The sequence below is a fragment of the Argopecten irradians genome, chromosome 12 (assembly GCF_041381155.1).
Source record: "Argopecten irradians isolate NY chromosome 12, Ai_NY, whole genome shotgun sequence".
Taxonomy (NCBI): domain Eukaryota; kingdom Metazoa; phylum Mollusca; class Bivalvia; order Pectinida; family Pectinidae; genus Argopecten; species Argopecten irradians.
This window is the reverse complement of record NC_091145.1, coordinates 1,400,142-1,413,270: the sequence shown is the minus strand read 5'-3', so window position 1 is coordinate 1,413,270 and position 13,129 is coordinate 1,400,142. Positions and strand designations below refer to the sequence as shown.

The window sequence follows — 13,129 nt, the reverse complement described above, 5'->3', positions numbered from 1 at the left end:
TACCTCCACATACTTGATTTCTGATACAGGACTTACCTCCACATACTTGATTTCTGATACAAGACTTACCTCCACATACTTGATTTCTGATACAGGACTTACCTCCACATACTTGATTTCTGATACAGGACTTACCTCCACATACTTGATTTCTGATACAGGACTTACCTCTACATACTTGATTTCAGATACAGGACTTACCTCTACATACTTGATTTCTGATACAGGACTTACCTCCACATACTTGATTTCTGATACAGGACTTACCTCCACATACTTGATTTCTGATACAGGACTTACCTCCACATACTTGATTTCTGATACAGGACTTACCTCCACATACTTGATTTCTGATACAGGACTTACCTCCACATACTTGATTTCTGATACAGGACTTACCTCCACATACTTGATTTCTGATACAGGACTTACCTCCACATACTTGATTTCTGATACAGGACTTACCTCCACATACTTGATTTCTGATACAGGACTTACCTCCACATACTTGATTTCTGATACAAGACTTACCTCCACATACTTGATTTCTGATACAAGACTTACCTCCACATACTTGATTTCTGATACAGGACTTACCTCCACATACTTGATTTCTGATACAGGACTTACCTCCACATACTTGATTTCTGATACAGGACTTACCTCCACATACTGATTTCGATAGATTTCTGATACAGGACTTACCTCCACATACTTGATTTCTGATACAGGACTTACCTCCACATACTTGATTTCTGATACAGGACTTACCTCCTACATACTTGATTTCTGATACAAGACTTAACCTCCACATACTTGATTTCTGATACAGGACTTACCTCCACATACTTGATTTCTGATACAGGACTTACCTCCACATGCTTGATTTCTGATACAGGACTTACCTCCACATACTTGATTTCTGATACAGGACTTACCTCCACATACTTGATTTCTGATAAAAGACTTACCTACTCCACATACTTGATTTCTGATAAAAGACTTACCTCCATATACTTGATTTCTGATACAAGGACTTACCTCCACATACTTGATTTCAGATACAGGACTTACCTCCACATGCTTGATTTCTGATACAGGACTTACCTCCACATGCTTGATTTCTGATACAGGACTTACCTCCACATACTTGATTTCTGATACAAGACTTACCTCCACATACTTGATTTCTGATATAAGACTTACCTCCACATACTTGATTTCTGATACAAGACTTACCTCCACATGCTTGATTTCAGATACAGGACTTACCTCCACATACTTGATTTCTGATACAGGACTTACCTCCTCATACTTGATTTCTGATACAGGACTTACCTCCACATGCTTGATTTCTGATACAAGACTTACCTCCACATACTTGATTTCTGATACAGGACTTACCTCTACATGCTTGATTTCAGATACAAGACTTACCTCTACATGCTTGATTTCAGATACAGGACTTACCTCCTCATACTTGATTTCTGATACAGGACTTACCTCTACATGCTTGATTTCTGATACAAGGACTTACCTCCACATACTTGATTTCTGATACAGGACTTACCTCTAAATGCTTGATTTCAGATACAGGACTTACCTCTACATGCTTGATTTCAGATAAAGGACTTACCTCCACATACTTGATTTCTGATACAGGACTTACCTCCACATACTTGATTTCAGATACAGGACTTACCTCCACATACTTGATTTCAGATACAGGACTTACCTCCACATACTAGATTTAAGATACAGGACTTACCTCCACATACTAGATTTCAGATACAGGACTTACCTCCACATACTTGATTTCAGATACAGGACTTACCTCCACATACTTGATTTCAGATACAAGACTTACCTCCACATACTTGATTTCAGATACAAGACTTACCTCCACATACTTGATTTCAGATACAAGGACTGATACAGGACTTACCTCCACATACTTGATTTCAGATACAGGACTTACCTCTACATACTTGATTTCAGATACAGGACTTACCTCCACATACTAGATTTCAGATACAGGACTTACCTCCACATACTAGATTTCAGATACAGGACTTACCTCTACAGACTTGATTTCAGATACAGGACTTACCTCCACATACTAGATTTCAGATACAGGATTTACCTCCACATACTAGATTTCTGATACAGGACTTACCTCCACATACTTGATTTCTGATACAGGACTTACCTCCACATACTTGATTTCTGATACAGGACTTACCTCCACATGCTTGATTTCTGATACAGGACTTACCTCCACATACTTGATTTCTGATACAAAACTTACCTCTACATACTTGATTTCTGATACAGGACTTACCTCCACATACTTGATTTCAGATACAGGACTTACCTCTACATACTTGATTTCTGATACAGGACTTACCTCCACATACTTGATTTCAGATACAGGATTTACCTCTACATACTAGATTTCTGATACAGGACTTACCTCCACATACTTGATTTCAGATACAAGACTTACCTCCACATACTTGATTTCTGATACAGGACTTACCTCCACATACTTGATTTCAGATACAGGACTTACCTCCACATACTAGATTTCTGATACAGGACTTACCTCCACATACTTGATTTCTGATACAGGACTTACCTCCACATACTTGATTTCAGATACAGGACTTACCTCTACATACTAGATTTCTGATACAGGACTTACCTCCACATACTTGATTTCTGATACAGGACTTACCTCTACATGCTTTGCCTTTAAGACGATACCATGAGCTCCTTCTCCTATCCTTCCAAGTATTGTGTACTGTTCCATGCTTACCACTATAGTAGGAACTGAAATTCAAATAAAATTAATATATAGAATTACAAACTGGCAAACTTTATATAATATACATACTGCAGAAATGCCTTGCGGCAAGGATTTATAAGTGAGAATGATTTGTCACTGTCCCTTTACACTACTAGGCGCCATGTGAAACGCCTATGAACCGGGAATAAAAACTATTTTTCTCAACAGATACTTGTCTTATCGAGTCAAATGAAACACCAATGTAAAGCTTAATAAATTTCACAGTGCCTACTTCTTACTTTAAAGACAGAATTAAAGATTTAAAAGAAATGTTGAAATTTTCATTAAAAAAAGACGGTAACCCTTGCACCTGCAAGCTACATCAAAGGTTGCGCCAGCGTATATATCAAAGGAAAATCTGTCGTTGCTCAACATCACGGTCAGTGCAGAAACACAAAAGCGTTCATGATGTATTCTTCCAAAAGTAAGAGTGACTTATCCTTCTTATCTACGCACTTGCCTTGCCTTTCATTTTACCTTCGCATGGAACCATTGAATTTTTACTACATACTGCTTATTCATTTATAACCTACTTTGTTATGGTCATTAGGCTTTTAAAATATTTTCTCTGCTACTATGTGTTGTCGGTATACCGTCACGGCACACCTGATCTATCGTTGGCCAGCGGATAATCTCGGAATATTCCAATCACTCTATTTTTTGCAAAATCTTTATAAAATGGGTTTTATTAGTTTAACGTCCTTTTTACAGCCAAGGTCATGTAAGGACGTGCCAGGTTTGTTGGTGGAGGAAAGCCAGAGTGCCCGGAGAAAACCACAGACCAGCGGTCTGTACTTTGCAACTGAGTGGGACAGTGATCATGAGTAACTCACTGTCCCACATGGGATTCAAACTTGTGACCCAAAGGTGAAGGGATTGTGGTAATATGCCGAGACATCATATACCGTTTGGCCATTGTGACCCCCTCTTTATAAAACATTGGTAGAAATATTTATTTTGATCTAGGCCTACTGAACAACATATCCTGTGTTGTTACAAACTTTTCTGTGTATTTAACGTGTGTTGTTGTTTGTTGTAGTTAATATGAATTTAAGGCAAAGCCTCAGAAGAGCGCAGCTACATATAAAAAATGTAAATATAGTTAGGATTATAACCTCAGATTGAGATTAAAACTGTTTAAACTTGTAGTCCGATCATTGATTTTTAGTAAATGCTATTCTTCCATACTTGTGTCTAGCAGTCATCATATACAGGTTAGAAAGAAATATTCAACTAGATTATTTCAATTTTTTTCGACCTTGTTTCTCTCCAATGCGGAAAACTTTGCAACATGCCATGTATCAAAAATGCGCGGGAATATGTGGCGTCATCTTTAGCACCAAGCCTCCTGACATCACGGCTGAGTGCCGTGCGCTTGACAACACACAGACGGTATATTATTTTGACCAGTACATTTATTGTGTCGTTTTTATCCTTGTGTAGTTATTTAAAACTTCTTAAAGTAATTTCAAAGTGTATCCTGGTGATACCTTTTGCCTACAGAAAAAGATAAAATCTCGTCGTGCTGATAACGAGAATTAAAACATGGCTGCCTGCATGGAGGCGCAAGACTTTTCCCGCGGGACACAATTTCAAAGTCCAAGGGGTACTGGAATGTATTGGATTCTATATGCTCACACACGTGTTATGGTTAGTCGAGCTTCGCTCTACGTGGCCTTCGGCCGCGCAGAGAGCTGCGCTCTTATTAAGTGTGACCCGTCCTTTGAGACTAGAACACATGTATTTGTTGGAATGAAATATACTTTTATGTGTTAAATACAACTAGCTATTTGAATGTGGTATAGCCCGACTTATTATGCACCTGATATGGTCATACCAGACATTGACAAAGCTATGTAACCCCGACTCTAAATAATCGTTAATAGTACGGTACTGTACACACATATATGTATAGCTGCGATGACGTACAGTGCCGTGCCAAAAGTATTCGGTCACAATGGCGGCGTGTTAACGTCTTGTCAATAACATCGCTGAAAATAGCCTTGGCATTCATTGTAAACGTCACTGATGATGACGTGCATTATTTTTAGGTTTGCGTATGACGTCATGTTACGTCACACAATTTTTTTGTTGTCCTCTGCTTTCTGTTTTTTCCCGTGGACGTGTATTGCCAAGATGGGCCGAAAAGGGAAAGAACTGTCAATGGGCGTTAAAAATATGATCGTAGGAATGTTTAGGAGTGGCTATTCACAATGAAAGATATGTGTGATGTTAAAAATACCCAAGTCTACAGTTATTGACATTGTAAACAAATTTTGTACATGTGGTTCAGTGGAAAACAGGCCGAGAAGCGGACGACCAAAGTTAGTGAATTTGCGGGATTATCGTTCTTTGGAGAGGATTGTTAAAAACAATATGAGGGATTCCCTTAAGGATGTTACCATTAAATACAATGAGCAAAGGAATGTTTCGACTTCTAAAAGAACACTTCAGCGACATCTAAGCCAACATGGGTATACCAGGTGTGTTTCTAGGAAGAAACTTGTCGTGAAGCAGAGTAACCGAACTAAGAGACTTGCTTGGTGTAGAGAAAAGCGGAGATGGACAATATATAATTGGAAGCGAGTTATTTTCTCAGATGAAAGCAAAATAGTTATTGGACAGGACCACAGAGTTTATATATGGAGAAAGCGAGGTGAAGGATGGCGACCGGATCTTGTGCAGCCGCGTAATACCCAAAACAAACTCGAGGTTATGATTTGGGGGTGCATTTGTTGGAACGGTGTGGGGACATTAGCTCGAGTGGAAGGAAATATTAATGCTGCAAAATATCAGGAGGTTTTGGAGGAAAACCTTTAGCCAGTTCTTGCCAGACATTTTCCTACTGGTGGCTATTTTTTCCAAGACGACAATGCCCCAGTTCACCGTGCAAGGTCCACCCAAGACTACATCGCCCAGAACGGAATTAATGGAATGAGTTGGCCCGCTCAATCACCAGATTTAAACATAATTGAAAATCTTTGGATATTAATAAAAAGAAAACTTCAGTCTCGAGTAGTTGCTGTGAAATCGGCAAATGACTTGTTCTCCGAGATTCACAGGATTTGGACGGAGATCACACCTCGCTACATTCAAAGCTTGTACGACACGATCCCTAAACGAATTTTAAACGTAATTAGATTGAAAGGACATCTTACAAAATACTGAAGGTAGGTGTGTAATACCGTTGCAATCGACTGTTTAGTATATCAGTAAAATTAATTTGGAATTCGTTTCGTTTTTACCGTCATGCAAACACGCCGCCATTGTGACCGAATACTTTTGGCACGGCACTGTAGCTCTGCACGACGGACGGAAGATTTCTGACGACGTAACCGGAGTGGAGGCAGATTATGATTATTCGTTCTAATATATATACAGTATATTTAAACGAATTGTAGGCCCAGTACTGTACATAAATGATTTTGTTTTGTGTATGGTGGTAACACACTGTGTGTAACGTTAAGTTGTAGCTTCCGAGCATTTTCCTTATCCTATATTGCCATTCTATAGTGTATAAGGTGATACATACCTGTTGAAGATTATAAGCTACGCATGGCTACATGTGTACAGTGGCACATCTTCATCAGTTGATCTTTGTTGATATGTCGTCATGATATGAACGGTAATCTTTTCTTACCGCAAAAATAGAAGAACGGGGTTACGGGAGGTAACTCGAATGTCTCTTTCGCGTAATGCGGTACTAAGCATAGCTCTCCATAGCGGTAATGAAATATCTGCTTCTTAAATTCAACATTAAACTAACTTAAGGTGGTTCGATACAGTAAGACCTAAAAATGTCCCCTCGTTTATTTTTTGTAAATTTGCCCACTGAAAGATTGGTTGATAAACTGTTTATTAAGGATTTTAATTGAAATTTGATTGAGCGGTTTTGGAAGTATTGTACTCTCAATAACCCAACTTTACAGACGTCTGTTTTTCTTAAAATACAATTTTACATACACATTTTCAATGCTTGGTTATTGACTGAAATATTACAAACAATTTTTTTTTCTTATATGCATGGCCACTATACCTTTTAATTTCTAAAATGGGAAAGTAAAACGAAATCGATAATTTTACCGTTAATACTACACTCATCATCATCTTCGAAAAAAAAATAAAATAAATAAAATTTCAATTTTCATATCGCGGGTCGTCTTATGTTTCCCGCCGTCGTCCTAAATACCGCGCAGTAGGCTAGTTGACTGCTACTGCGCCAGACGACAAAACAGCGAAATGAATCTCGACAATTATCACATATTATGCAGGAAAACTTGCATTTGTTTGGTGTTGTAACGTCATCTTAGGCCATCGATTAGTGTTTTCTTATGTTATTTATGTTTCCAAGAAACCTTCAAATTTTGCTTCGGAAAGGTAGTGGGCCTTTAGTTTATAAATATGGCTATCAATGACCTCAATGTCGTTTTCACTCTTAAAAATACAATGCGTGCAAATACATAATTTCCGAAAAATTGTCGTTTAATTTTCTTGATATTTTGTCCACATAATTAGACAGTTGTATGAGTTACCATGAAAGAATATAAAAAATGATCGCGGAGCTTTTGAATTTTGAGCTTTTCTTTACCACAACCCCCTAAAAATGACTGTTTTACAATCACAGAATTAGTTAAAATTCGCGCGGTAATATTTGTGTAAAGTACATCTTATATTCAACATTATAAAGTGTAATGGTTGTTATAACTGTTAAAGGCCCACTACCTTTCCGAAACTTAAATTTTAAGTTTCTAACAACAACATTAATAGACGTAAATATATATTGATTTCCCTGACGACGGCGGAAAACATAAGACGACCCGCGTTATGAAAATTAACATTTATCTATTTTAATTAAATTGTTCATAAGACAATTATAAGTATTATATTATCAATCTCGTTTTACATTTCCATTTTAAAAGCCGTTTCGGAAAGGTAGTGGGCCTTTGATTTTAGTTCACGATGCCACCGATTTTACTCTCTACAACGCTAAGAAATGACACAAATAAGCTATCATTTTGCCTGGACAGCCACCCGATCACCCATTATAATTACAGTACCATTAATTATTAATCATCTGTTCATACCTTGTACATGTACGTCACTTCTGGATCCGTGGCCTGAACAGGCATAGTACTTAGTAAACGAAGCCATGAACAATTTTTTTTAAACATTGTCAACAGAAAAAAACTTTAATAACAAGCAATTAATTTTTTATAAAACTATTTCATATCGTTTGGGAAAAATAACAGAAAATTTATTGGTATGGAATATAGGGTGTAAAAATAAGTATGTCTAGAATTACCTTACATCATATACATGTACATCTTCTGTAGAAGCACAGGCAAAATACATCTGTATCTCATCAAATGTAATGTCTTGATCATGATCTTGTGTTGCATCACCGTCAACTTTCCATGGCCGCGTAAGAAAGGTATAGATATGTAATAGGGCAATCAGTAAACAATTCACTTATAGTTCTGAAGGTATATAAGGTAGGTATATGTAACAGCGGTTCGATAATTTAAATATTTCAGGGATAATAAAATTATACATTTTGTAGCTTGTATGGCTGCCTTCCGGTACAATTTTGATGTAATCAATACGTATCTCCGTGCCAAACGTAAAATAATATGTAAAGTATTAAACATTTTGGGAGAACTTAAAAATTTATACCTCCCGGAAAGAATCTGTCTCATTTGTGTACACGGCGATAATTGACATGACGTCATAATCACTTGCGCATCATACTATTCGTGACGTCACAATCAGATTAATAACTTAGCATCGCATATCAACACAGCATCAGTTCGCACATCTGTTGCTCTGGCGAATAGTTAGAAATGTGATTCGCCATGAAGCTGGCATGGGGTAGGGGAATTAGTGTAAATACGTAATGTCAAACGTGTCAGTGATAGAATGCGGACCTATAGCGACTCCGAGGGAAGGATCGTACCCTCAGCTTCGAAACAAGAACAGGATAGCTAAGGTAAGTCGTACATAGTTAAGGTAAGTCGTATATAGCTAAGGTAAGTCGTATATAGCTAAGGTAAGTCGTATATAGTTAAGGTAAGCCGTATATAGCTAAGGTAAGTAGTACATAGCTAAGGTAAGTCGTACATAGCTAAGGTAAGTCGTACATAGTTAAGGTAAGTCGTATATAGTTAAGGTAAGTCGTAATAGCTAAGGTAAGTCGTACATAGCTAAGGTAAGTCGTACATAGCTAAGGTAAGTCGTAATAGCTAAGGTAAATAAGTCGTACATAGCTAAGGTAAGTCGTACATAGCTAAGGTAAGTCGTACATAGCTAAGGTAAGTCGTACATAGCTAAGGTAAGTCGTATATAGCTAAGGTAAGTCGTACATAGCTAAGGTAAGTCGTACATAGCTAAGGTAAGTCGTATATAGCTAAGGTAAGTCGTACATAGCTAAGGTAAGTCGTACATAGCTAAGGTAAGTCGTACATAGCTAAGGTAAGTCGTACATAGCTAAGGTAAGCCGTACATAGCTAAGGTAAGTAGTACATAGCTAAGGTAAGCCGTATATAGCTAAGGTAAGTCGTATATAGCTAAGGTAAGTCGTACATAGCTAAGGTAAGTCGTACATAGCTAAGGTAAGTCGTACATAGTTAAGGTAAGTCGTATATAGCTAAGGTAAGTCGTATATAGCTAAGGTAAGTCGTACATAGTTAAGGTAAGCCGTATATAGCTAAGGTAAGTCGTATATAGCTAAATAAGTCGTACATAGCTAAGGTAAGTCGTCATAGCTAAGGTAAGTCGTACATAGCTAAGGTAAAGTCGTACATAGCTAAGGTAAGTAGTACATAGTTAAGGTAAGCCGTATATAGCTAAGGTAAGTCGTATATAGCTAAGGTAAGTCGTACATAGCTAAGGTAAGTTGTACATAGCTAAGGTAAGCCGTACATAGCTAAGGTAAGTAGTACATAGTTAAGGTAAGCCGTATATAGCTAAGGTAAGTCGTACATAGCTAAGGTAAGTCGTACATAGCTAAGGTAAGTCGTATATAGCTAAGGTAAGTCGTACATAGCTAAGGTAAGTCGTACATAGCTAAGGTAAGTCGTACATAGCTAAGGTAAGTCGTACATAGCTAAGGTAAGCCGTACATAGCTAAGGTAAGTAGTACATAGTTAAGGTAAGCCGTATATAGCTAAGGTAAGTCGTATATAGCTAAGGTAAGTCGTACATAGCTAAGGTAAGTCGTACATAGCTAAGGTAAGTCGTATATAGCTAAGGTAAGTAGTCGTACATAGCTAAGGTAAGCCGTATATAGCTAAGGTAAGTAGTACATAGTTTAAGGTAAGTCGTATATAGCTAAGGTAAGTCGTACATAGCTAAGGTAAGTCGTACATAGCTAAGGTAAGTCGTATATAGCTAAGGTAAGTCGTACATAGCTAAGGTAAGTCGTACATAGCTAAGGTAAGTCGTACATAGCTAAGGTAAGTAGTACATAGCTAAGGTAAGTCGTACATAGCTAAGGTAAGTCGTACATAGCTAAGGTAAGTCGTACATAGCTAAGGTAAGTCGTACATAGCTAAGGTAAGTCGTACATAGCTAAGGTAAGTCGTACATAGCTAAGGTAAGCCGTACATAGCTAAGGTAAGTAGTACATAGTTAAGGTAAGCCGTATATAGCTAAGGTAAGTCGTATATAGCTAAGGTAAGTCGTACATAGCTAAGGTAAGCCGTACATAGCTAAGGTAAGTAGTACATAGTTAAGGTAAGCCGTATATAGCTAAGGTAAGTCGTATATAGCTAAGGTAAGTCGTACATAGTTAAGGTAAGCCGTATATAGTTAAGGTAAGTCGTACATATAGCTAAATAAGTCGTACATAGCTAAGGTAAGTCGTCATAGCTAAGGTAAGTCGTACATAGCTAAGGTAAGTCGTATATAGCTAAGGTAAGTAGTACATAGTTAAGGTAAGCCGTATATAGCTAAGGTAAGTCGTATATAGCTAAGGTAAGTCGTACATAGCTAAGGTAAGTCGTACATAGCTAAGGTAAGCCGTACATAGCTAAGGTAAGTAGTACATAGTTAAGGTAAGCCGTATATAGCTAAGGTAAGTCGTACATAGCTAAGGTAAGTCGTACATAGCTAAGGTAATTCGCATATAGCTAAGGTAAGTCGTACATAGCTAAGGTAAGTCGTACATAGCTAAGGTAAGTCGTACATAGCTAAGGTAAGCCGTACATGGCTAAGGTAAGCCGTACATAGCTAAGGTAAGTAGTACATAGTTAAGGTAAGCCGTATATAGCTAAGGTAAGTCGTATATAGCTAAGGTAAGTCGTACATAGCTAATGGTAAGTCGTACATAGCTAAGTAAGTCGATACATAGCTAAGGTAAGTCGTACATAGCTAAGGTAAGCCGTACATAGCTAAGGTAAGTAGTACTAGTTAAGGTAAGCCGTATATAGCTAAGGTATAGTAAGGTAAGTCGTACATAGCTAAGGTAAGTCGCATATAGCTAAGGTAAGTCGTACATAGCTAAGGTAAGTCGTATATAGCTAAGGTAAGTCATACATAGCTAAGGTAAGCCGTACATGGCTAAGGTAAGCCGTACATAGCCAAGGTAAGTCGTACATAGCTAAGGTAAGTCGTATATAGCTAAGGTAAGTAGTACATAGCTAAGGTAAGTCGTACATAGCTAAGGTAAGTCGTACATAGCTAAGGTAAGTAGTACATAGCTAAGGTAAGTCGTACATAGCTAAGGTAAGTAGTACATAGGTAAGTCGTATATAGCTAATGTAGGCTAAGGATAAGTCGTATATAGCTAAGGTAAGTCGTACATAGCTAAGGTAAGTCGTACATAGCTAAGGTAAGTCGTACGTAGCTAAGGTAAGTCGTACATAGCTAAGGTAAGTCGTACATAGCTAAGGTAAGTCGTACATAGCTAAGGTAAGTAGTACATAGCTAAGGTAAGTCGTATATAGCTAAGGTAAGTCGTACATAGTTAAGGTAAGCCGTATATAGCTAAGGTAAGTCGTATATAGCTAAATAAGTCGTACATAGCTAAGGTAAGTCGTACATAGCTAAGGTAAGTCGTACATAGCTAAGGTAAGTCGTATATAGCTAAGGTAAGTCGTACATAGCTAAGGTAAGTCGTACATAGCTAAGGTAAGTCGTACATAGCTAAGGTAAGTCGTACATAGCTAAGGTAAGTCGTACATAGCTAAGGTAAGTCGTACATAGCTAAGGTAAGTAGTACATAGCTAAGGTAAGCCGTACATAGCTAAGGTAAGTAGTACATAGTTAAGGTAAGCCGTATATAGCTAAGGTAAGTCGTATATAGCTAAGGTAAGTCGTACATAGCTAAGGTAAGTCGTACATAGCTAAGGTAAGTCGTACATAGCTAAGGTAAGCCGTACATAGCTAAGGTAAGTAGTACATAGTTAAGGTAAGCCGTATATAGCTAAGGTAAGTCGTACATAGCTAAGGTAAGTCGTACATAGCTAAGGTAAGTCGTATATAGCTAAGGTAAGTCGTACATAGCTAAGGTAAGTCGTATATAGCTAAGGTAAGTCGTACATAGCTAAGGTAAGTCGTACATAGCTAAGGTAAGCCGTACATAGCTAAGGTAAGTAGTACATAGTTAAGGTAAGCCGTATATAGCTAAGGTAAGTCGTATATAGCTAAGGTAAGTCGTACATAGCTAAGGTAAGTCGCATATAGCTAAGGTAAGTCGTACATAGCTAAGGTAAGTCGTATATAGCTAAGGTAAGTCGTACATAGCTAAGGTAAGCCGTACATGGCTAAGGTAAGCCGTACATAGCCAAGGTAAGTCGTACATAGCTAAGGTAAGTCGTATATAGCTAAGGTAAGTAGTACATAGCTAAGGTAAGTCGTACATAGCTAAGGTAAGTCGTACATAGCTAAGATAAGTCGTACATAGCTAAGGTAAGTAGTACATAGCTAAGGTAAGTCGTACATAGCTAAGGTAAGTCGTACATAGCTAAGGTAAGTCGTACATAGCTAAGGTAAGTAAGTCGTACATAGCTAAGGTAAGTCGTACATAGCTAAGGTAAGTCGTTCGAACATAGCTAAGGTAAGTCGTACGTATAGCTAAGGTAAGTCGTACATAGCTAAGGTAAGTCGTACATAGCTAAGGTAAGTCGTACATAGCTAAGGTAAGTCGTATATAGCTAATGTAAGGTGAGTCGTACATAGATAAGGTTAGTCGTACATAGCTAAGGTAAGTCGTATATAGCTAAGGTAAGTAGTACATAGCTAAGGTAAGTCGTACATAGCTAAGGTAAGTCGTACATAGCTAAG

General features: G+C 37.8%; 2 protein-coding genes across 2 annotated transcripts in view; one reads left to right on the top strand and one right to left on the bottom strand.

Annotated features, from left to right (window-relative positions):
* Positions 1-6,516, bottom strand: part of LOC138336236 (cyclin-dependent kinase 20-like) — a 31,059-nt gene extending 24,543 nt beyond the window's left edge. The window contains 2 exon segments of the mRNA XM_069285635.1: positions 2,649-2,832; positions 6,381-6,516. Coding sequence (XP_069141736.1) covers positions 2,649-2,812 — 164 coding nt within the window. The 5' untranslated portion in view covers positions 2,813-2,832; positions 6,381-6,516.
* Positions 6,517-8,615: 2,099 nt separating this feature from the next.
* LOC138336528 (uncharacterized) overlaps positions 8,616-13,129 on the top strand; it is a 49,325-nt gene continuing 44,811 nt past the window's right edge. Inside the window, exon 1 of the mRNA XM_069286041.1 lies at positions 8,616-8,834. Coding sequence (XP_069142142.1) covers positions 8,742-8,834 — 93 coding nt within the window. The 5' untranslated portion in view covers positions 8,616-8,741. The remainder of the gene's footprint in view (positions 8,835-13,129) is intronic.